Source organism: Triticum urartu, chromosome 1A, assembly GCF_056163025.1.
Source record: "Triticum urartu cultivar PI428250 chromosome 1A, HENAU_Tu73, whole genome shotgun sequence".
NCBI classification, from domain to species: Eukaryota; Viridiplantae; Streptophyta; class Magnoliopsida; order Poales; family Poaceae; genus Triticum; species Triticum urartu.
The window spans coordinates 59,413,302-59,436,387 of NC_141873.1; the positions used below are offsets into that span (position 1 = coordinate 59,413,302).

General features: G+C 48.1%; 3 protein-coding genes across 5 annotated transcripts; 2 read left to right on the forward strand and 1 right to left on the reverse strand.

Moving 5' to 3' along the window:
- Positions 1-2,620: 2,620 nt before the first annotated feature.
- Positions 2,621-6,192, forward strand: LOC125546243 (uncharacterized). 2 transcript variants are annotated; one of them, XM_087546867.1, is made up of 2 exons: positions 2,621-5,942; positions 6,033-6,192. In XM_087546867.1, exon 1 carries the CDS (start codon positions 2,789-2,791, stop codon positions 5,273-5,275), a length of 2,487 nt encoding a protein of 828 aa, XP_087402993.1. In that variant the 5' UTR covers positions 2,621-2,788; the 3' UTR covers positions 5,276-5,942; positions 6,033-6,192. The 2 variants fall into 2 exon arrangements, with proteins under 2 accessions (XP_087402993.1, XP_087402996.1); XM_087546870.1 differs by lacking the exon at positions 6,033-6,192 and having other exon boundaries at positions 2,621-4,741; positions 4,938-5,115.
- Positions 6,193-12,056: 5,864 nt separating this feature from the next.
- On the forward strand, positions 12,057-14,436 carry TET6 (tetraspanin6). Of its 2 annotated transcripts, none has more exons than XM_048710462.2 (3): positions 12,057-12,900; positions 13,383-13,658; positions 14,088-14,436. In XM_048710462.2, the coding sequence occupies exons 1-3, from the start codon at positions 12,388-12,390 to the stop codon at positions 14,106-14,108; spliced, it is 810 nt and encodes a 269-aa protein (XP_048566419.1). In that variant the 5' UTR covers positions 12,057-12,387; the 3' UTR covers positions 14,109-14,436. The 2 variants fall into 2 exon arrangements, with proteins under 2 accessions (XP_048566419.1, XP_048566411.1); XM_048710454.2 differs by having other exon boundaries at positions 12,059-12,900; positions 13,383-13,702.
- Positions 14,437-16,089: 1,653 nt separating this feature from the next.
- Positions 16,090-17,902, reverse strand: LOC125546254 (uncharacterized). The gene is made up of 3 exons (XM_048710468.2): positions 17,508-17,902; positions 17,190-17,311; positions 16,090-16,569 (listed from the first exon to the last, which is right to left on the reverse strand). Exons 1-3 carry the CDS (start codon positions 17,791-17,793, stop codon positions 16,405-16,407), a joined length of 573 nt encoding a protein of 190 aa, XP_048566425.2. The 5' UTR covers positions 17,794-17,902; the 3' UTR covers positions 16,090-16,404.
- Between the last annotated feature and the right edge of the window lie 5,184 nt (positions 17,903-23,086).

Here is a 23,086-nt window from a genome sequence, read left to right on the forward strand (position 1 = left end):
TAGAAAGTATTCTAATAGAAAATAAAAAAATTATTGAAAAGCGAGCAGAAAGAAATCGCCAACGCAATATACATAGTGCTCTATGGGTATTTAATGAAAGACCAACCAAAATAAAATTAAATGTCGGCTGAAAACAAACCGAGGGAAAAATGTGAGTACAATACGCACATAGCGCTATATGGGTTGCTGCCTAGTGTGCTTGCTATCCTACATGCTACATGCGGGACAACAACTCTCACAGTTGTGCAGAAACAAAATAACTGCAAATACATTAACAAGTGTTTTAATAGATAAGAAGGATCGAAGTCCCAAATCACGGTAGCAGCGTGCCGTGCTTCGCTAGTAGTAGCCACAGCCATAAGCAGTGACGGAGCTTCATGGGGTCAACCTGGGCCATGGCCCTCCTAACTCACATGACAACGACTCTCACAGTTGTGCAGAAACAAAATAACTGCAAATAATTTTAAAGAAAAATCTGAAGATTTTTTGACATTCAATTTTTAAAAATAAATACATTAACAAGTGTTTTAATAGATAAGAAGGATCGAAGTCCCAAATCACGGTAGCACCGTGCCGTGCTTCGCTAATAGTAGCCACAGCCATAAGCAGTGGCGGAGCTTCATGGGGTCAACCTGGGCCATGGCCCCCCTAGCTCACATGAAAACAAACCTATATCCCTTCGTATTAAGCCCTACTTTCTACTAAAAATCAGTCGTAAACAATTACTCTTGCCCCCCCCCCTCCCCCCTCCTAAGCCCATGCCCCTCCATGTTTTTGGCTCAAGCTCCGCCACTAGCCATAGGTGTGCCACACCGTGTCAAGCTCCGATAGCGAGCCACGTCAGCCTCCTTTCTTCTTCTCCATCGGCCTACTCCTCCATAAGGAAGCCACCACCGACTGCCCCTTCTTCCCACTCCTCCACCCGTCTCATGCTCCTTTTTCTCCATCCACAGCACCAACGCTCTGACTCCACAAAATGTTGAAAAATGATAGAATTTTAGAGGCAAAGAGCTCATGATAACACACAACATGTTGTTTCTTGACCTATGCGAGAGTGTCGGTTTTGATACTCTCATGTGGGACCCATTATCGGCAAGGTTCACTTCGAGGAAAAGACATTAAAGCTCTAGTTAGTAATTGCAAGGATTCCATTTTCCCTAAATTGATTAGCAGGAAAGGTGCCCGATGTCGCTCTGCCAGTTCATTTTGGTCGTCGACGTGCTCCTACATTTAACCCCTCGTGACGACAACAGTTGATTGCCTGTGACGCCCCTTGATGATGGTCTCCCTTTGCCCCGATCATCCGATATGCCAATAACTCTATTGTCGTTGCTCTGCCGCACCGTGGTTCGGGATTAGATTCAAGGAGAACCATAAGAACAATGGGGTGTGCAATTCACTGTAGCTCGACTTCCTGTGGCACAACTAGAAGGACACAAAATCCAGCAGCTACCTAGTAAGCTGGCCGCATGTGTGCCACCCGTTGGAGTTTGGCGGCCTTATCGTGCGCATTCTGCATCGCACGGGCATCTCTCTCTGCACACCAGCAGGTTATGGATCAAGGCCGCCACTGACCCTAACCACCCCTGGCGTCACCTTCAACTTCCCTCCAACGATGAGACTAGCAAATTCTTCTGCATGTCCACGATATGGACCATTAGCGACGACAAGACTTGTTGCTTCTGGTGCGATCACTGGTTGGGCAGCCAGTCCATCTCCAGTTTCGCTCCTCGCCTAATCAACCTCATCCCGCATCGCCACACTATCGGTTGCGATGGGCTTGCGAATCGAAGTTGGATCGACGACATCCATGACACTCTCGGTCCAGAGGCTACGATCGAGTACGTGGACCTTTCTCAGCGCATTTGCCATGGCATGCTCACTTATGCTCCTAACAAAATCGTTTGGAAGTGGTAACCGAACGGCCAGTACTCCGCCCAATCCTGCTACATGGCACTCTTTCATGGTTCGACCGCGTTGCCGGCTTGGTGGCTGGTATGGAAGAGTTGGTCACCCCTCAACAAAACAAATTCTTCCTATGGCTCGCGTCCCTCAACCATTATTGGACTGCTGACCGCCGCGCGCGTCATGGCCTCTCGCATGTCCCTGCTTGTGTCATGTGCTCTCAGGAGTTCGAGACCATTGGCTATCTAATTTACGAGTGTATGTTCTCGTGGATCACTTGGCACAAAGTTCTATCTTGGTGTCATCTCCCTTTACCACCTTCGAACGGCACAACGAGTTTCTTCGAATGGTGGTCTGAAATTGCTTCATCGTCTCCTACCAGCATGTGCAAAGGCATCTAGCATATCATCAGCTTAACTGTGTGGCTCATTTGGAAGCACCGCAACGCTGCAGTCTTCGCTCATTGACTGAAAACCTCATCAACAAGATCAAGGATGAAGCGCCGGTTTGAGCTAGAGTGGACGCTAAGGGCTTGGATACCATCTTTTTGTAACCTGAGATCCTGTTGTACCGATGCCGACAACCTCTCCCTTCTGCTCCCGTTTGCATCCTCTTTGACGTCGGTTTGTGTATCCAAGCCAGATGATACGCTCCCAAAAACTTTCATACTGTATGCTACGCTCCCAAAAAATTTCATACTGTATGATATCATTAATAAGCAGTAAAATCGACCAAAAAAAAAAGATGTACATATACTTGCGCGCCTCCCCGCCGGAGTGTCCCGCATCCGCATCCGCCGCCGCCGCTCACCCTCCTCCTCCTCCTTCTCTACCTAGCCGACGTCCGGCTTGCGCCTCCGCAGCTCCTCCTCTTCATCACGCTGATGTCCAGCATCCACCTCCGCCATTGCTCCACTATGCCCATGTCCCGCGTCTGCCTCCGCCGCCGCCTCTCCTCCTTCTCCAACTGCACCTCGCCGCCCTCACCAACCTGGTCTCCCCACGCCGCCTTTGCCGCGGCCACGGAGCGCGTCCGCGGCGGAACGCTCAGCCCGCAAGACGCACACCACCTGTTCGACGAATTGTTTCGGCAGGCCACTCCGGTTCCCGAGCGCTCCCTTGACGGATTCCTTGCCGCCCTCGGCCGTGCCATGCCCTCTGAGGCCTGCAGAGACGGCCCCTCCCTCGCCCTCACCCTCTTCAACCGTGTCTGCCGAGAAGAAGCCGGCATGCGGGTTGCGCCGCCAACCATCTTCACCTACGGCATCCTCATGAACTGCTGCTGCCGTATGGGTCGTCCGGACCTAGGGCTCGCCTACTTTGGGCGCATCCTCAGGGCGGGCCTGAAGGCAAACCAGATCGCCGCCAACACCGTCATCAAGTGCCTCTGCTGCGCAAAACATAGTGACGAGGCTGTCAATATGCTGCTTCATAGGATGTCCGACCTCGGCTGTGTGCCTGATGCCTTCTCATACAACACCGTTCTGAAGAGCTTGTGTGAAGATGGCAGGAGCTTGCAGGCGCTCGACCTACTGCTCCAGATGGCGTCGAAGGAAGGAGGTGCCTGCTCCCCCGACATGGTGGCATATAGCACGGTCATCCACGGCTTCTTGAAGGAAGGCAAAGTAGACAAGGCATGCAATCTGTTCGATGAAATGATGCGGCAAGGGGTTGTGCCTGATGTGGTGACGTATAGCTCGATTATCGATGCATTGTGCAAAGCTGGAGCAATGTACAAGGCAGAGTTGTTCCTTTGGCAGATGGTTGATGATGGTGTTCGACCGGATGAGGTGACATATACTAGCATGATCCATGGATATTCCACTTTGGGCCGGTGGAAACAGGTGCGTAAAATGTTCAGAGAAATGACAAGCCGTGGTCTTATACCAGATACTGTCACTTGGAACTCGTTCATGGACTCCCTCTGCAAGCATGGAAGAACCAAAGAAGCTGCAGAAGTTTTCTTTTCCATGGCTGGAAAGGGCAGCAAGCCTAATATTGTCTCCTACACTATTCTTCTTCATGGGTATGCCAATGAAGGAAGCTTTGCTGATATGATGAGTCTCTTCAATTCAATGAAAGGCGGCGGCATTGTAGCCAACTGCAAAGTTTTCAACATATTAATTGGTGCATATGCTAAACGAGGGCTGATAGATGAAGCTATGCTTATACTTACTGAAATGCGGGGACAAGGACTGAGTCCGGATGTAGTCACCTATTCAACTCTAATATCTGCACATTGGAGAATGGGTAAGCTGACTGATGCCATGGATAAGTTCAGTCAGATGGTTGTTGGTACGGGAGTACAGCCGGACACAGTTGTTTATCACTCCCTAGTTCAGTTCTTATGTACACATGGTGATTTGGTGAAAGCGAAGGAGTTGATTTCTGAAATGAGGAATAAAAGTATTGCTCGTCCAAACACTGCACTCTTCAGTTCAATAATGGACAGTCTATGCAATGAAGGAAGGGTTATAGATGCACACCATATCTTTGACTTGGTTATAGACATAGGTGAGAAACCTGATATCAGTATGTTTAGTACGCTGATTGACGGATATTGCTTAGTCGGCGAGATGGACAAAGCATGTGGAGTACTTGATGCCATGGTATCAGCTGGCATTGAGCCTAATGTCATTACGTATAGCACACTTGTCAGTAGATATTGTAAACGTGGAAGGATCGATGATGGGTTGATTCTGTTCAGACAAATGTTGCATAAGAAAGTTAAACCTACAACTGTTACATATGAAACCATACTGAATGGATTATTTCGTGCTGGGAGAACTGCTGATGCGAAGAAAATCTTCGATGAGATGATCGAAAGTGGAATAATGGTGAGCATTTCTACATACAATATAATTCTTGGAGGACTTTGTAGAAATAATTGCGCAGATGAAGCGATCATCCTATTCCAGAAATTACGTGCAATGAATGTGAAGTTCAATATCACAACACTCAATACCATCATTAATGCATTGTACAAGGTTGAAAGAAGAGAAGAAGCTAATGATTTATTTGCTGCATTACCAGCCAGCGGGTTGGTGCCTAATGCTTCCACTTACGGAGTAATGGTACAAAATCTTCTAAAAGAAGGAGCAGTGGAGGAAGCTGACAGTATGTTCTCATCAATGGAGAAGAGTGGTTGTGCTCCTAGCTCTCGTCTTGTAAATGATGTCATCAGAACTTTATTGGAAAAGGGGGAGATAGTCAAGGCCGGAAAATATATGTCTAAAGTTGATGAGAAGAGCATCTCACTTGAAGCTTCAACTAGTTCGTTGTTGTTGTCTCTCTTTTCAGGGAATGGGAAATATCGGGAACAACTACAATTGCTCCCTGCAAAGTACCAATTTTTCGATGGAATCAGTTGATGCGCTGGACTTGGCAGATAAGCCTTGTCATGGTTCACATCTCCCTCTCAACGATGTAGACAAGTCTCTTCTGTGTGCCTGCCAATATTGAGCTGGGTGACGGTGCCACCGTGGTGTTCTTGTCGGTGCTTAGCTGTTAGGTGTGCATCCTATGGTCATTGTCCCTGATCCGCAGGCCACCTCCACAATGGCGGTCTGGTCCATGACGCATTTGCTAATGGTGAAAAGATTACTAATATTTGGGAGCATATGCACATCACGGCGGATTTCATTCCTGAGTTAATCGAGGTGAATTAACAGTGTTTGCATTTTTGGACATGTATGACCATTGACAGCTCAATGCTGTCTCTTTCTAAACTACAGTCTACAGTAACAAATTACCACAGGACCTCAAAGCTATCTTATAAAAAATTAAAATTATCATTTTATCAGTTGATTTTTTATTTATTGTTAAACAATACGTGTGTGACTTATTCGAACATGGCATGAATGCCTAATCTTGGGTTCAGTTCCTTCTGTTTTTTAAGCTTGAATTACTAAATATCTCAATCCAAAAGTTCATGGGTGCAACGCATTGGAATTTGTTCTATCATACTTAAACATCTGTTTGTAAGTGCTTCATGTTACTTTGCATTTCCAGGGATGTATCTCACCACAACCTTTCAGGGTCAGTACCTGATTTTCTGAGTCCAATGCCATCACGTACATTTATGATTGTGACAATCCTGACCTGACTTCGTTTTCCCAATCTGTGCAGGACGGAACCTTTAAATCTTTTATTTCTTCATCTGTCAAGGTTGATTTGTCAAGAAAACATCTGTTGATGAATCAGGGCTTGTTGTTGACACTACGGTTTGCACCCTTTTTTACAACATCATGGATGCTTTGATGGAGGCAATGGATACATTAAATGATTAGTTTTAGGGGGGGGGGGGGGGGGGGGGATTATGGGTTGCAGCTGATTATATCTTTAAGATCTTACAAAATCGTATCATGCAATCTCAACTTTTGTTTAGGAATTATTGCCAAATTTGGTCCTGCTTACCTACTGCAAGATTTTTATGTTCGCTGACTTAACATGTTTTTAGCTTATACTCCCTTCTTCCTAAATATTTGTCTTTTTAGAGATTTCAAATGGACTACCACATACGGATGTATATAGACATATTTTAGAACGTAGATTCACTCATTTTGCTCCGTATGTAGTCACTTGTTGAAATCTCTAGAAAGACAAATATTTAGGAACGGAGGGAGTATGTGATAATTGTACCTGGCCATCTCTTTATGACCAGATCCATCTCTTTATTACCAGATTATTCAGAAACCATGGGAGTACATCTTAAATCATAAGAATAAGATATTGCAAAAATACAAGGTAGCGGCTTCATGAAATTTCATATTTGCTCCCGAGCTCAAATTCTGTTTCCATCATTCATTCGTTGCATTTGACAAGGTGATTGCCCATTCCAGAGCCCAGGATGAATTCACGCACCATTGAGCGCATTTTAGAAGACAATCAAACAAGTACAGTGCATTTTTCTGAGAGTTTCATCTTTTCGTCTGAGAGTAAGGCTGCTGTTCTTCTGATCTTGTCATCTCTTTCCCCTGTTTTTTGTTTCATTTGAGTTCTATTGTCCTTGGCCCCATCCTTTTTACGCTGATAGATCACGGTGTCTTAATCCAGTGTATCCATTTGGCAGCATATATCCGTGTTTGACGACCCTGCAGAGAGAATCCGTTGCAGTTACCATCCTTCCTTTTAACTTCCTTTGCCAGTAAGTAAAGAATTGTGGAAACAATAACTCGCATTGTTTGTTTATTGCAGCATTGATCAACAATGGCAAGAGTGCCATCCTCATCAGCAAGGGCTCACTCTGGTCAGATGGGCACGCCTTGGGTTGTGTGCATCGGGCTCAAGGATTCAGCGAGATGATGGGGGTCTGCCAAGAGGGAGCCGACGTCTACTCTCGCCACTCTCAACAGTGCCATCCTCACCTTGCTCCCCCCTGGCCCTCACCTGTGCCTATTGAAATTTGAGCATAATTCCTCCTATGCTCAGCTCATTTTCACCGGTGGCCTGCAAGATGAGGCTCGAGCCTCACCTCTGTCAGTTTGAAGGAACGCTGCGTAGCGACGACAAGAGCTTGATTCGGTTGGTGAAGGCTGGTCCTCGAACAAAGATGCTGCCGTGGTTGGCTGTCAGAGGAAAGTGCTTGACCAAAGATAATTTAGCTCGCCTCTGTGGCCGGGATCAGCCAACTCGACCGGATATTCAAGCCCCCTTTGATACATCTATCTATCTACCTATTTTTTAGCTGGCCGTTTATACCAGTACCCAGCACCGGGTTATCTTTCTGTTATGGCGCTGCTAGAAGAAGGGCGCGAGAGGGCCGGCCGGGGGCCTTTTGCCCACGGCCAGGTAAGATGGAAGGGATTTCCTTCTTAATTCTTGCTTCATTAGATTGATACATCTCCTCTCTTTATATAGAGAGATTTACTTGACTCCCAAGCAAGGCTTACTTGACCCCTAAGAAAGTGACCCTTATCTCTAATTAACCCTAAGACTAACGGGCTATACCGCCAGCCCAGGCCATTAGGCCCATTACGTACTCTAACACTACACCCCACCTGGACATGCAGCTTGTCCTCAAGCTGCAGCCTAACCAACTTATAACCATGACTCGAGGCAACACAAACCTAACACCTAAAAACAAGCCTTTTACATCTCGGCTTGTTTTATTACTCTCAACCTGAAATGGACCGGGATGATTTATTTTGGACCTCTTAACAAAAAGTGGATACCATCCGCACGTCGGACGTGCACGTGTACAGCCACCTGGATCCCATGGACATCATCTGGACAAAAGGAGTGCATGTGTATGGCCACCTGGAAGTGGTCGCAAGAGCGACCAGCAGAGGCGTCCTCGCGGCGGCCGGCGGCGGAATGCAGTGGTGCTACGAGGTGCGCTCTTGTCGGTGACACCATGCCTTCTCCCCGCCGGACGGCTGTTGGTCGGCACCGCACATAGAAGAGTGGAGGGTTGTCGATGGACAATGGCGAGGACGGGTGCGCCTCCCCAACCGCCGATATCGCAGACTTTGAGGGCGTTGTCCGTGGGGAAAACAGCATGCCCAAGATCCCCGACGCAGTCGACGAGATCGAGGTCCTTTGCGCAGCGAAGCGCAACTGGGAGGAGTGGCAGCTGCAGACCACGCAACTCCCGCACACGCCGACGCGCTAGGAGGCCGCGTGCAGCAGCCTGCAGCCTCACCGTCGCCGACACGTCGCGGGTAGTGATACAAGCTGGAAGCGGTGACGGCGACGGCGGAAGCTTGATCTGCTGGATGGGGACGCCCTGGGGAAGCGGTGATGGTGACGGCAGGAACTTGATCTGGTGGATCGGGACACCCGTCGGCGCGGTCGATGCGGGGCCGGAGCTGACCGGTGATGGCTGCTGCAGTTGCAGCGGCTGCTGCGGCGGAGCGCCGGGCGCGGCGGAGGTCGCCTGGAGCGGTGGCTACCACTGCAGCCAGGGCGGGGCGGTGGATGGCAACTGCTGCAGCGGCCCGATGAGCCCGGCGGAGGCCTCCTGGTGCGGCGGCTGCCACGGCAGCTAGGACGGGGCGGTGGTGGCGGTGGATGGCAGTTGCAGCGGCTGCTGCAGCAGCCCGATGAGCGCGGCGGAGGCCGCCTGGTGCGGCGGCTGCCACGACAGCCAGGACGGGGCAATGGATGGCAGCTGCAGCAGCCCGGCGAGCGTGGCGGGGGCTGCTTGGTGCGGCGGCTGCCACGGCAGCCACGGCGGCGCGGTGGCGGTGATGGGCGACGCAGCCGGGTGCGCCCCATAGGACCCGGCCAAGAACAGGTGGATCTCCTGGGCCGCATGTGTTAGGTCCCGCAGCGCCCCGGACACCTCCGGGGTGAGGACGACGGGGGCGGGCGCGACGGAGGATCCCGGCGCGGGCAGGAGCGGGGCAACGGTCGTGACCGGCAACGGAAGAGACGGGTTGGGCAGCGGTGAAGACATGATCGAACCGAAGCTAGCTGATACCAAATTGTTACGGCGCTGCTAGAAGGAGGGCGCGAGAGGGCCCGCCGGGGGCCTTTTGCCCACGGCCGGGCAAGATGGAAGGGATTTCCTTCTTAATTCTTGCTTCATTAGATTGATACATCTCCTCTCTTTATATAGAGAGGTTTACTTGACTCCCAAGCAAGGCTTACTTAACCCCTAAGAAAGCGACCCTTATCTCTAATTAACCCTAAGACTAACGGGCTATACCGCCAGCCCAGGCCATTAGGCCCATTACACTTTCTTTTTGGGAAAAGCTACGCACGTCCACCGACTCCGTGTCTGTTGGATCGAATGTTGATCAGACGGTCAAGAGCATCCCCACATTTGCGTCTGTTTCCTGCAACTAGGCAACTGCATCGTCTTCTTTCCCGCGAATCTCTTTCTCTTCCATCTCTTTTTCCTGCTACAGATCAGGCGAGGGCGTTGGAAGCCGGCCGTCACCGTCGCTCACACCAGGCAGCCGGCCGCCCTGCCGCTCACAACTCTCCCGCCCTTGCATCTAGATTGGGATCGCCGAGCCACCCACCGCCGTTAGCGACAGTTCTTGAGATCCGTGCAGTTCAGTTGTCGTTCCAGCGGCGCGCGGCGAGCGCACGACCTCTCCATTGGCGTGAGCGATGTCGGAGGAGCCCTCCCCGCTGGATCCGTCCCAGCCCATGCGCAGCGTGTTTACAAGCTCTGCAACATTGCCAATGTTTCTGAAACAAAGCTCTCATTGCAATAGTCAATCATGTTTTTGAAAGAAAGATCTTGTCGCAAAGCGGGGTCATATGCCGAGCTGCTTTGCAACGTCACCAATGTTTCTGAAACAAAGCTCTTGTTGCAATGGTCAGCGATGTGTTCATGAAACAAATCTCTTGTTGCAATACCAGCGATGTGTTTCTGAAACAATGTTCTTTTGCAATAGTCACCATTATTTTTTGAAACAATACTCTTGTTGCAAAGAGGCATTGTACGCTGGACTATACTGGGCAACCTAGACCGGACGGCCCGTGGGGCGGCGGATCTTTTAAAAAGATCTGCCGACCGACTCGTTCTTTTTCTGAGCAAAAAGTATTAGCTGGCTGTTTATACTGGTACCCAGCGCCAGGTTTTCCCCTTGTTTTGCCTTGTGAACCCTTGTCATTGCTCTCTCTTCTTCATGAATGAAATACAGCACTACCCTGTTGTTTCGTCAAAAATTTAATGACCCCCGTGTTAGTTTATCACGCAACGTAAGCGTGGAATTTATTTATGTACAGTCGTACAGAACAAGCTGAGGAAGGAGATGAAGAAAAAGAATGCAGGATGCCTGGCTTGTGCACTTGGGAGTGCAGGACTCTGGTGCAATATATGTATCACAGGAGAATCAACCATTTGTGAGAGACTTTAGTGGCCTTTCTACCGCAGCCACATGTGACTGTTCAAAACAAAAAAAGCGCATCCACTAGATGCACCATCTGTTTCCTGTCCAAGCAACAGCACGATCACTCACTCAGGTAACCTATGAACATGTGACCCTATCCAGTGACAAAGGAAACCGGTTGTCAGTATATCAACGATCATCATTCCTTTAAACATCTCATAATCAAATCAAACGCTGATAGCATGGCTCTACCTCGAGCCACCCAGGGGTTCCGGATCCCGACGCGTCTCCGGTGCGCGCTTTCCGTCACCGCAAACGTCCTTTCACATCCCAGAGAAGCCGATCCGCCATCACTCGGGTCTCGGGGCAGTGAAAAAGAAAAAGGGAAATTCTTCAAAGTTCAAAAGTATATGTGGTTAGCGGCGCCACATTTGTCATTAGAGCAAATCATCGCATCCGCTGCTTTAAGCTGATTGGCCGCCGGCATCCTGATGAGCTTATCCTGCCCAAAGAGAATACACAAATCATCAAAGAGAAAGAAAGAGAGAAAGAAAGGTGGTGAGCAAAGGATGAAAAGTGGATGCATTATGCATACGATGCACTTTCCATTTGCCACTGATCCGGGCAGCAAGACGACTGGCTTAGGGCCCTCCTTCCATCTTTTCTACTTGCATGCAAAGTGATACTGGTTGTGTCGTACTACAATATGGCTATAAAGCAAAGCAGGCCTGCTTCGTGCACTCTGATGTAAGGAGAAGGAGAAAGAAAGGAAGGGCCATGGTCGTCCAGAAAGCCGGAATCCGGATGCCCGGACCTATCTCCTGTGTTTATGTGTTTTTGCTTCATGATTAAGCATCCGGGCAGCGGCTAAGGCACCCGCGCATCGAGGACGATGCCGCGCCATAATTCCGATGCTTTTTGGCAATGGAGAATCGATGCCAAACATGGAAATCTGTGGGAGGTTTTATTCTTATTCCAGCAAATAAGAAAACAGACAGATATATGCTTCTCTCAAATATATATATATCCTTGTTTATTGGTATTATAAGGCATGATGCTCTTCAATTCTTATCCTGTGGACTGGCTGAGCTTTGATGAATGTGAAAAAACTGAAAATGGCAGTGCTTCCTACTATTTTACTGTAAAATGGTATTTTTGCAAGAAAGACAGAAATAGACTGCTAAGGCGGAAAACACGGCGACGGGTTGAAATCAAACACGTAGCGCGAAAAAAGCGAAAGTTCGAACCGAAACAAAGTAAATAAAGGCGAGGGTAGGCGCCTCAGATTTCCCAAAACCACCACGGCATTATTAAAGAACGGCCTCCACAAAGGCAAAGCCAAAGCCAGCATTAGAATACCCACAAGTACGCCGCATTGCAGGGACACACACATACACGCACAGTCACCAGGATGCAAAAGTAGTTCCTCCAAGGCAAGAAGAAAGGCAAGGCTTGCTTTGCACCAGGCCGCTCCAGGACACACTACCACCATCCCAATCAGTAGAAGAGAGAGTGAGAGTGAGTGAGACAAGCCAAATCAAATTAAGGGCAACAACAAGAGCCAAGAACACCGTAGCCAGCCGTATCATATAAACCAAACCAAAGCCCAGCAGCAGTGCACATAAGAACAGAGCAGGAGCAGGAGAAGGAGCAGGAAGAACCTGAGCAGGAGCAGGAGCAGGAGCAGGAGCAAGATGAACGGCATGTACTACCCTCAGCGTTTCAGCAACATGATGATCGGCTACCTCAACCTGGCCACGCTCCTGGCCTCCATCCCGGTCATCGGGGCGGGGCTCTGGCTGGCCAAGGGCTCCACGACGACGTGCTCGTCCATGCTGCAGACGCCGCTGCTCATCATCGGCTTCATCGTGCTCCTCATCTCCCTCGCGGGCTTCGTGGGCGCCTGCTTCCACGTCGCATGGGCGCTGTGGCTCTACCTCTTCGCCGTGATACTCCTCATCGGCATGCTGCTCGGGCTCACCATGTTCGGGTTCGCCGTCACGGCGGGGGGCGGCGGCACGCAGGTGCAGGGGAGGCCGTACAGGGAGTACCACATCTCGGACTACTCCTCGTGGCTCCAGAAGCATATGCAGGACATCAAGTACTGGAAGCCCGCACTGGCCTGCGTCGTCGGGTCCAAGGCCTGCCCCAAGATCGCCAACTGGACTCCCATGGATTACCTCCAGCATGATCTCACGCCAATACAGGTTTGCAGTTCAGCCACCGGTCCATTTTCTTCCATGTTTGCTCCTCTTGCTATTTGTCACCACTGCTTTCAGCACTTGTAGTTGTAGTACAGCAGAATTGATAATCTGAACTATAGCGGGCACAAACATAACAGATTGTCAAAGAAATGGTAACATAAAAAATAGCTAGATAATTTATTGATCCAGTTCAGCAGTTGCATCTATGTAAATTTAAATATCTCAAGCACAGGTTTATGTTCATTGTCTGTTTGGACAAAAACATCAAATTTATTGACTACCAAGATTCAAAACCCAGTAAAGAGTGTGACCCCAGGACAAAGTTTGAACCCATTTTCAGATAAACTAAACAAACTAGGTCTACTAAATCTCTAGCCCAGAGCATCTTCAGTGCTCCTGCACCTCTGCTACTTTAGTGCAAGTTGTAGTTCTAACTAATAGCTTTGCTGCTAAAATTACTAATGGAACTATGCACTATCATGCAGTCTGGATGCTGCAAGCCACCAACATCATGCACATACAGCGGGGGGATGCCGGTCGGAGCGCAGGACGAGGACTGCTACCAGTGGAATAATGCCCCAAACATCCTGTGCTACCAGTGTAACTCGTGCAAGGCCGGCGTGATGGAGCAGGTGCGCCAGGACTGGCACAAGATCTCCGTGCTAAATGTCATCGTGCTCGTCTTCCTCATCTGCATCTGCGCCTGCGGGTGCTGCGCCTTCAGAAACGCCCGCCGCTCCGTCTCCGAGTACCCATACGGGGTAAACCGCATGTCCAAGATCAATCCACGCTGGGACTACTACTGGTACTTTCAGCCAAAAATAAAAAACAAAATAAAATTGTCACACCATTTCTGTTTGATTGCTGCTTTTCACTGGCATTTGTTTTCTCTTCAGATGTTTGGTTTCAGCCCCCAAAATGCATTTCCACAGTCTCATGATTAAAGCAAAAAAATGGATTAGTTTATTTCTGAATAGTGCTTATTCAGCAAAGGGGGGGGGGGGGGGGGGGGGGGGGTTCCTTCTATTCTGTTTTCACAACTGCATAATCATGCTTACCTGCCTCTTCATTAAAAAATCTTTGCACACATAAAAAAAGTAATGATGACACTGCCAATATAACGCAATTTCAGTTTGTGGCCATCTATTTCCTGTGATTTTTCTAACACTGCTTTATGGTTTTTGCTACAGGTGGCGATGGTTCCGCGATAGGAGGGAACAGATGTACTAGGCTAGCTATCGGAACTCAACTCATGTATAATATTTTCTTGATGGTAAATGGCCAAGGGGTTGGTTCAGTAGCACTCTGGTAGTGACCAATAATTAATCTTCTGTAGATATTCAGTATGAGGAAAGTACAAGATGGTGAAGTGGAAGGCATGTGTAGTTTATCCAGTATTGGTAGAATGCTTTGCATTTGAAGCATATTTAGTTAGAGAATTCAGAAGAGAAGAGATTTCTTGTCTATGGTGGGAAATCCAGTCAGCTATATATATATGACCATATCAGCACATGTACTGTTGGTGTGACTTCTATTTCCCATGTTTTGGTCATGCCTACCTTCTGATATGATATCAGTAGACCCATAGACTGCGGCTAAATCTAAGACAGGCTCTCCATCTTTAGCACTCATGGCATGGACCGTCGTATTTTGAAGTGATTTGAAAGCACTTAAAGATAGTGGATACAGCTCAGCGATATTTTAGAAAGAACTAAGTTCTAACTCAAGGAAAAAATATAATAATGAGATAACAAACAAATGAGAAAAATCAAATAATTTTATCACAAAAAAGTGCAGTGATCACCTACAATCAGTATTGGTTACAACAGCATATATTCCCATTAACCTTTCTCCACTATGGTAGCCAAAGTGTATTACATTTCTTTTAGTACATATCTAGTTGGTGAGTTTGAAAGAGAAGTGATGGCATGTCTATGGAGTAAAATCCACAGAGAGTCAGCTATATGACTATATCAGCACATGTACTGTTGGTCTGACTTCTATAGTTGTCATGTTCTGGCCTGTCTACCTTCTGATATGATTACCCCTAAACTGAGGCTAAACCTAAGACAGGCTCTCCAACTTCAGCACCCATGGACCATGGTATTTTTGATGTGGTTGTTTGGTAAGGAAAGACTTTACAGCTCAGCAGTAGTTCAGAAGGCGCTTCTAATACAAGGCAGAATAATGTAACGATAAGACAAACAACTGATAAGAATGAAATAACTGTTTCACAAGAAATGTGCAGTGACCATGTATGATTAGCATTGGTCAGAATAGAATATATTCTCATCGACCTTTTTCACATAAAACTTGATGCCCGATAGACGGTGCAGCAACTTCGCCGATAAGAATAATACTAGACGGAATCTCAAAAGGTGCTAAGTGATTACTGGATTGCAGGTGTTCTGAGGTTTGGGACAATCTGTCTCTAGGAAGCAAAGCAACTAGTGTCACGTGTCAGCTATGACTGTCTAACAAGATGCTGATTCAATGCAAATTCTGGAACACAACACAAGCAAAGAGACAGGCTGAATGAACTCACCTCCTTGCAACCCAGGTAGCCTCCAAGTGGGGAATGATTCCGAGAAGTAAGAGCCCGGAGGAGACTCAGCGCTAACCAAACTCTTAATCTCAACCCGCAATGAAGCCATTCGGTGATTTTAGTTGAGTGTCATCAAATTCCACTAGAACAGGTCATCTGAGTACCCTGTTGAAGATTCATGGACTCTCATTATATGGGGATTATAACAGCAGCAGTTATTCCTTCAAGGAGCATTCTTCCAGTAGGGGAGGTACCCTGCAACAACAGGGATCATTGTGCATCCACTGCAATTTGCATGTTTGGAAGCACAATTGCCAGGCAACTAAATCTGCAGAATTGGGGTCATAGTGCCCAGGACAGGAAAACGGGCCACCTGGAATAGCAGGGATGGAGAAAATGTCTGACAAAAAAACAAGGAAGCAATGGAAGGTTGGAAGCTATGGAAGAACGATCTGCATCTAATTCATAGATGCTTCTCTAAAACTGTGACATTTATGCAATATTCTGCAACACAACATAAACTGCTCTTCCAGGACATCAGAACTGAGGGGGTGGAATGCAAAGGGAGGCAAGGAACATGAGCAGTAGATCAATACAATCACAGTAGTTCCAATACTGACTCCATACGAACTTCTCTACCATAAATGTGACAGAAGGTTGCACTCGTTTGTCATTTCTGATTACCAGCACACAACTAAGATCATTTGGTTTATTCTAAATACAACACAGAACCGATATCTCATTACAATGAAGACAAATTTGAGAACATCATATCAAAACAAAATCCGCCACTTTGGGATGGCTGCTGAGGGGAGGGGTACAGCCAAAGTTTCACCCAGAAGGGTTGTGCCATTGTTGACAACTGTAGCACATAACATATTCAAGCTATCTGGAAAAGAAAATAGGGACGAAACGGAGCAGCAGAAACGAGTTAGACGCCTTGCCATTTCCAGAGGAGCTCCTCAAGCCATTGCAGCTTTCTTTTCTGCCTCTATCTGCTTTAGCTCTGCCAACCTTTCCACCCATGCCCGGTCTCTTGCCACTGCAGCCATCTTTCTTTCTGTCCGTTCTGCCTCCTTCCTCTTCACAGCAACAGAATACTGTGCTTTGCGCTTCCTCTTCTCAGCCTGCCGAACCAAGATGAATGAATGTAAGAAATAATTATAGATATAAAATTCAGGTCTGGGTAATTATTAGACATATGGACAGAGCATAAGTGAACAGCATAACAAAAGTTTGGTATAGAACTACATTATAACAAGACAAGTTTTTGAATCTATATGAAGCACGAAAGTAAGCTGCATGATATTAAGTATTGACGCACTTCAAACTTATAGCTTCAAGCCCATGAGAAGAACATAAAAAGGAAAAAAGCAAGAAAGAATAAAGAACAGTGGGTTAGAAAAAATGTAGGTGTTTGTATTAGCACAATACTTTTAAAATGCGCACTCGACTACTCATCTAAACTATGATTAGCTAGTTCCAATTCTAACATGATATTTAGCACTGCTCAGTAGCATGAAAAAATTACTTCTATTCTCAGGATTTCAACCCCCCCCCCCCCCCCCCTGGTTAAAACTACCTATGTTCTCAGGATTTCATCAGTCTGTTAAAACTACCTACGTTCTCAGTATTTCATCAGTCTGTTATTTTTTCCACTCCAGAGACACATACAGATTTTGATAACCTTGCATACACCCATCACACAATTAAAACAAGCATTGCAGGGAACTGAACAAATGCACACCATGATGAAGTCCTTGCGCTGCTTGATCCGCTTCTTCTCCTTCCTCCCTTGGACGCTGCCCTTATTCGGCTGGCTCGAAGGGATAGGCTCCCCCGGCGTGCACCTCACCCAGTAGTGCGGACCTGCCAACCAATAACAGCAGCATCAGCAGTGTTAACCAGACTGAAACTGCAAGCGCGGCGCAGGCAGTTCGAATGAATCACATAAATCGGCACAGCAGCGACGCACAATTAAAATGGTGATAATCCAAAACGAATTGTGCAGATCGTCGCCATCTTTAGACTACTAAGGAACGCGCAATGGCACAGATCACCGCACCTTTGGGTCGTAGGCTGGCCCTCTTACGCCGGGACACGAACCCCGGGCGCCGCTTGGGGAACCTGGTCTCCGTGAGCCCTCTGAAGAGGCTGGCCCCCATTTCCGGCGCCCGCGCGACGGCGGTGGCGGTGGCGGCCGCGGCGGAGAACGGCCGGAACCCGATCGGATCCAGGAGCCGGAGAGGACGGGAAGGGAGCGGAGGAGGACCTGGTGCGCGCCGGGAAAGAGGCGCCGCCGGCGAGTAGAGCGGCGGGAGGGCTCGCCGGAGGGCTCGGAGGAACGCCATCGTGGAGAAGGTTCTAGAAGGTTGCTGCGTGGCGTCGGGCTAGGGTTTTAGCGGAGGGAGAAGGCGAGCTGCGCGGCGTGCGCTGTCCAGCGCTGAGAGAGCCCAGCTGGTGTAGAATAGTTGAAGGCGCCCTTCGGGAATTACGTAATTAGGAGGAGATTGTCTAAAAGTAAAAGACGTAATCAGAGGGGGTCTACGTAGTATTCAACGGAAAGACAACATGACACAAAACGACCAGCAAAAAAAAAATACGCCAAAAATCATATCGGCCGTATTTCTGTCGATCGTAAGCCACCCGCCGGAGATTTAAAAAGGTAAAGAAAAAGGGACACCGCAATCGCTCTCATCGTGCCAATCTTTTAAAGACAACCTATTCACTTAAGGTGCCCCTCACAGTCTTGATGGATTATCATCGGTTCGGAGGGTTGAGAAATCGGGCCAGCCATAGAACAACTCGAAATAGAAGGTCAATCGAGCTGAACAGTGCAACGGGCACATCTAAACTAAACAATATGCAGGCTCCAGACAGCAAAGCACCAAAGTCACTGATTAAGGATACCCCTTGCAAAAGTCCCTCTTACATTCTCTGCTGGGAACAAGTGACGTACTGCGTGCATGCCAATTGTCGTAACCTCGAAGCTTTTCCTTTTTTCATAGATTTATTTTTTCAAAAAAATTATCTCTTGAACTGTGTGTCCAAATTACGAGCCGTTGAATTTCGCGCATCGAGACTTTAAAACTAGATCCCATGGTAATAGGTTTCGATGAAGTTTTTTTTACAAAAAAAAAGGAATCGAAAAAGTCAGAAACCGAAATAAAAACAAAAAATAAAAAGACAAAAAGGGGGGAAACCAAAACCGGAAAAAAAACAAAACCTAGAAGCAGAGTTGTGCTTTTTCAATCTTTTGGAAACACAACCGCACTTTTCGCTTTTCAGGAAGTGTATCTGTGCATCTCATAGAAGCGCAAGTTGTGATTTTTCCTTTTTCGAGAAGCACAATTGTGCTCAATGTGGAAGCATAGGTTATGCTTTTCTCATTTTTTAGGAAGCGTACTTCTTTTTTTTCTTCTCAGGAAGCACAGTTGTGCCTCGCAAGAACAACTGTGTTTTTCCTTTTAGCTTACCATTTTTTTCCAACAACAACATAGAAAAACCAAGCATAATTCAAAACCCCCCAAAATGTGTGCAGAAAAGAGAAAAAGTCATGCTCCTGTAGGATGCGCCCAGCGCACGACACATGCTGGCGGCTGGGAGCTTGTGTCCACTTTGAGGAAACAACTATTAAGGGTACCGCTTCGGGGGAACCCAACAGGCACTTTTGGTGGGCTGGGAGTCAAAACCCAAAAAATGTGTGCAGAAAAGAGAAAAAGGCATGCTCCTACGAGGTGCACCCAGCATGCGACACATGGCGGCGGCTGGAAACTTGCGCGTCGCTTTGAGGGAGCAACTAATTAAGGCACTCCTAGCCCACCAAAAGTGTCCGCTGGGTTCCCCCGAAGTGGCACCCCTTAATTAGTTGCTCCCACAAAGTGACGCACAAGTGACATATAATACCAAGCGCTCATGGCCATGACCCAGTAGAAAGAGGAGGGGAGGCTGGCTTGAACGATATGTGTTACCTGTGTCGGTCTTTTCCGACATTATAAATCCTTTTACTCTAGAAGCACTTGCCCTTGCACTTGAATTATCTTTGGATCAAGTTTTTAATGCATTTGATTGCAAACTAGTTGTTTCGGAGATAACAAATGGAACCGATGGAAGATATGACACGGTTATTAGAGAAGTCATTACTCGGGCAAGAGAATTCACTAGCTGCTAGTTTATATTTGAAGGTTGAGCCATGAACTATGAAGCTCACAACTTAGCCAAAATTTTGTCTTCTTTAGATGCGGGTTGCCACATGTGGATGGGCATACCTCATGGCCCTTTTGTGATTTCTATAAACCTTACAATTGAGTAACAAAGTTTAGTTTACCTCTCAAAAAATTTGTTTAGGTCTTTGGATCATGTTGTCTGAGCCCTTAAATTGGACAACACACATTGTGCTCACTACATATATACAACTAAATAATCAATCATAGGAGTAGTTTCACAAATAAGGACATAAAGAATGGGCACAAATGAATCTCACTTATTCCCCACATCTCTCACGCCTATGTGGAATTACTTATGCGTGATAGGGCAATAACCAATAAACATGCACGTAGATTAAACGGGGAGGAATCATATCGATAATATCGCAAAGTATCACAATAGTATGAATGATCATCGATCTCAATCTCTGAATAACCGACTAAATGGCCTCTGATCGTCCTCTCCTTTTCACAAAAGTTATTTGGATAGATAAGGGGAGCGATGATGGCTTGTACAATCGCTTGTACGTCATGCTCATACAAGATGTTGTCTTCTTCTCTGGTGCGCCAAATGACAGTTTACTTAAAAGGGAAGTTGCTCCAAATTGCTTCAATGACAAGGGTATTGGCTGACTTCCTTCGAAAAGTGTTTGGTCATACACATCAAGTAGGAAAATAAGGTCTATTTGTTCTTCACAGATTATCATTAAAAAGGGTGAGAACCATAAAAACCCTTCAAACAACCAAATAAATACTCATGTGAAAGTGTCAAAATATTGAGCCATGTCCCGCAAGGTGGAGCTCACCCTAGACGACGCCTGCAGCGTGCACGTGCTCTTCCCGGTTGACGCCAGTTTTAGCTCCAGTAGGGTTGCATCTTGGCGCTCGTTGATCACACTAGGTTGACCAGCTCGCTTGGCGAGGCGGTTGGCGGTGCCATCGTGGATGAGCTCGACCAACCCGGGAAGTCAATGGTGAGGACAAGGGTGGCTCGGCCGGTGGCACCGACGCCGACGGAAGCTGGGACCCTGAACATGGCCCTTGCCCGCGCTAGGAGCAACAACACCGTGAAGGAGGAGGATGTGACTATAGGCACCGTCACGATGAAATTCCGCCTAGTCTGAAACGCAGGATTCCGATGTCAGCGAGGGTCACTGGAGGTGTGGGGTGATGGGAGGTTTCATTTTCTCGATCACCTAGGTGGCAAATGGCCGGCAGTGCGGGTTCCAACGACTGCGGTGCGGTCGGGTAAGAGTCGAACGGCTCGCTTATTTTTACTAAGAAGGCATGCTGCTCGCTAAATTTTGTCTAAACGATTGTGTTTTAGGAGTAAAAACTTATAATTTTCGAAAGTATATTTTAGTGATCTGCTAGCATAGTACTCCCTCCCTCCGTCTCAAAATAAGTGTCTCAACTTTATTTGAGAAATGTAGTATTTCAAAAAAATCCTATGATCACGTAAGATCTATCTAGAAGATGCATAGCAACAAGAGGGGAGAGTGTGTCTACGTACCCTCGTAGACCGAAAGCGGAAGCATTTAAGTAACGCGGTTGATGTAGTCGAACGTCTTCGCGATCCAACCAATCAAGTATCGAACGCACGACATGTCCGCAATCTGCACACGTTTAGCTCGGTGACGTCCCTCGAACTCTAGATCTAGCTGAGGTCGAGGGAGAGTTTCGCCAGCACAACGGCGATGATGAAGTTACCGACGCAGGGCTTCGCCTAAGCACTACGACAATATGATCGAGGTGTGTTTCTGTGGAGAGGGCACCTCACATGGCTAAAACAATTATCAACTTGTGTGTCTATGGGGTGCCCCCCTCCCCCGTATATAAAGGAGCGGAGGAGGGTGCCGGCCGGCCTCCTATGGCGCGCCCCAAGGGGTGAATCCTACTCCTACTAGGAGTAGGTTCCCCCCTTTCCTAGTCCAACTAGGAGGGGGAAGGAAGGGAAGAGGAAGAGAAAGGAAAGGGGGGGCCTCCCAATCCGGATTGGGCTTGGGGCGGGCACGCCCCACCTCTTGGCCGCCTCCTCTTCTCTTCCACTAAAGCCCATGTAGGCCCATTAAGCCCCCGGGGGGGTCTGGTAACCCTCCGGTACTCCGAAAAATGCCCGAACTAATCCGAAACCTTTCCAATGTCCAAACATAGCCTTCCAATATATCAATCTTCATGTCTCGACCATTTTGAGACTCCTCGTCATGTTCATGATCACATCTGGGACTCCAAACAACCTTCGGTACATCAAATCACATAAACTCATAATACCAATCATCATCGAACGTTAAGCGTGCGGACCCTACGGGTTCGAGAACTATGTAGACATGACCGAGACTCATCTCTGGTCAATAACCAATAGCGGAACCTGGATGCTCATATTGGTTTCTACATATTCTATGAAGATCTTTACCGGTCAAACCGTGTCGGGGTATGGGGTCCCGGCAACCCTTAAGGTTCGAACACTGGGGTGCACGCGAAGTCTTTCCCTTCAATCGATCTACACTCTAGCTTGCTAGGATCTAGCGGACGAACTCGACGAACTCACAACACAGATGGACACAAGGTTTATACTGGTTCGGGCCACCGTTGTGGTGTAATACCCTACTCCAGTGTGGTGGTGGTGGATTGCCTCTCGGGCTGATGATGAACAATACAAGGGAAGAATGGCCTCCTGAGGTTGAGGCGTTCTTGAGCTCAGTGAGCTTGTGTGTGGGGAGTGGTCTCTCTCAAGATGAGATGAGATCGTCCCCTCTACTATGGTGGCTAGTCCTATTTATAGAGGCCCTGGTCCTCTTCCCAAATATCGAGCGGGAAGGGAGCCAACAATGGCGGGCTAATTTGATGGGGGACAGCTAGTACAAGCTATCCTGACAAAAGTAGTCTTCGCCTGCACAAAGTTCTGGTGGTGACGCTGTTCTGGGCTCCACGATGACCTCCATCTTGCAGTCCTTGGTCTTGGTCTTGTTGCACCGAAATGGCAACCTTTGCCTGATGCATCGGTACTCCGCAGCTGCGCTTGCCCCCTTTGCACCAAAGAGGAAACAAGGACGTTGTGCGCGCTGGCGCCCGCCTGGTGTCGATCGTCACGGCTCACGTCACGAGAGCCTCGTGAGGTTTGCCTCACCTTGATATCTCCGCTCCTCATGAGCCTGCCTAGCTAAGCCACTCCAGAGGAGGTCTTGCGTCGTCCGTCTCGCGAGGCTTGGTCCCTCGCGAGGGTCTTGGAGCGCTTTGTTGGTGAAGATGGGCCGTACGGCCTGCTGGCTCAGCCACACCGCGGGCCGCAGGTAGGCAAGTCTGGGGACCCCCGTTCCCAGAACGCCGACAGTAGCCCCCGGGCCCAAGGTGCGCGCGGGCTTGGCTTCGCGGCGAAGCCAAGGGTCAAGCTCGAAGCGCCGTGGGCCCCAGAAGCCTGTGGCCTCGGTTGACGCGTGGC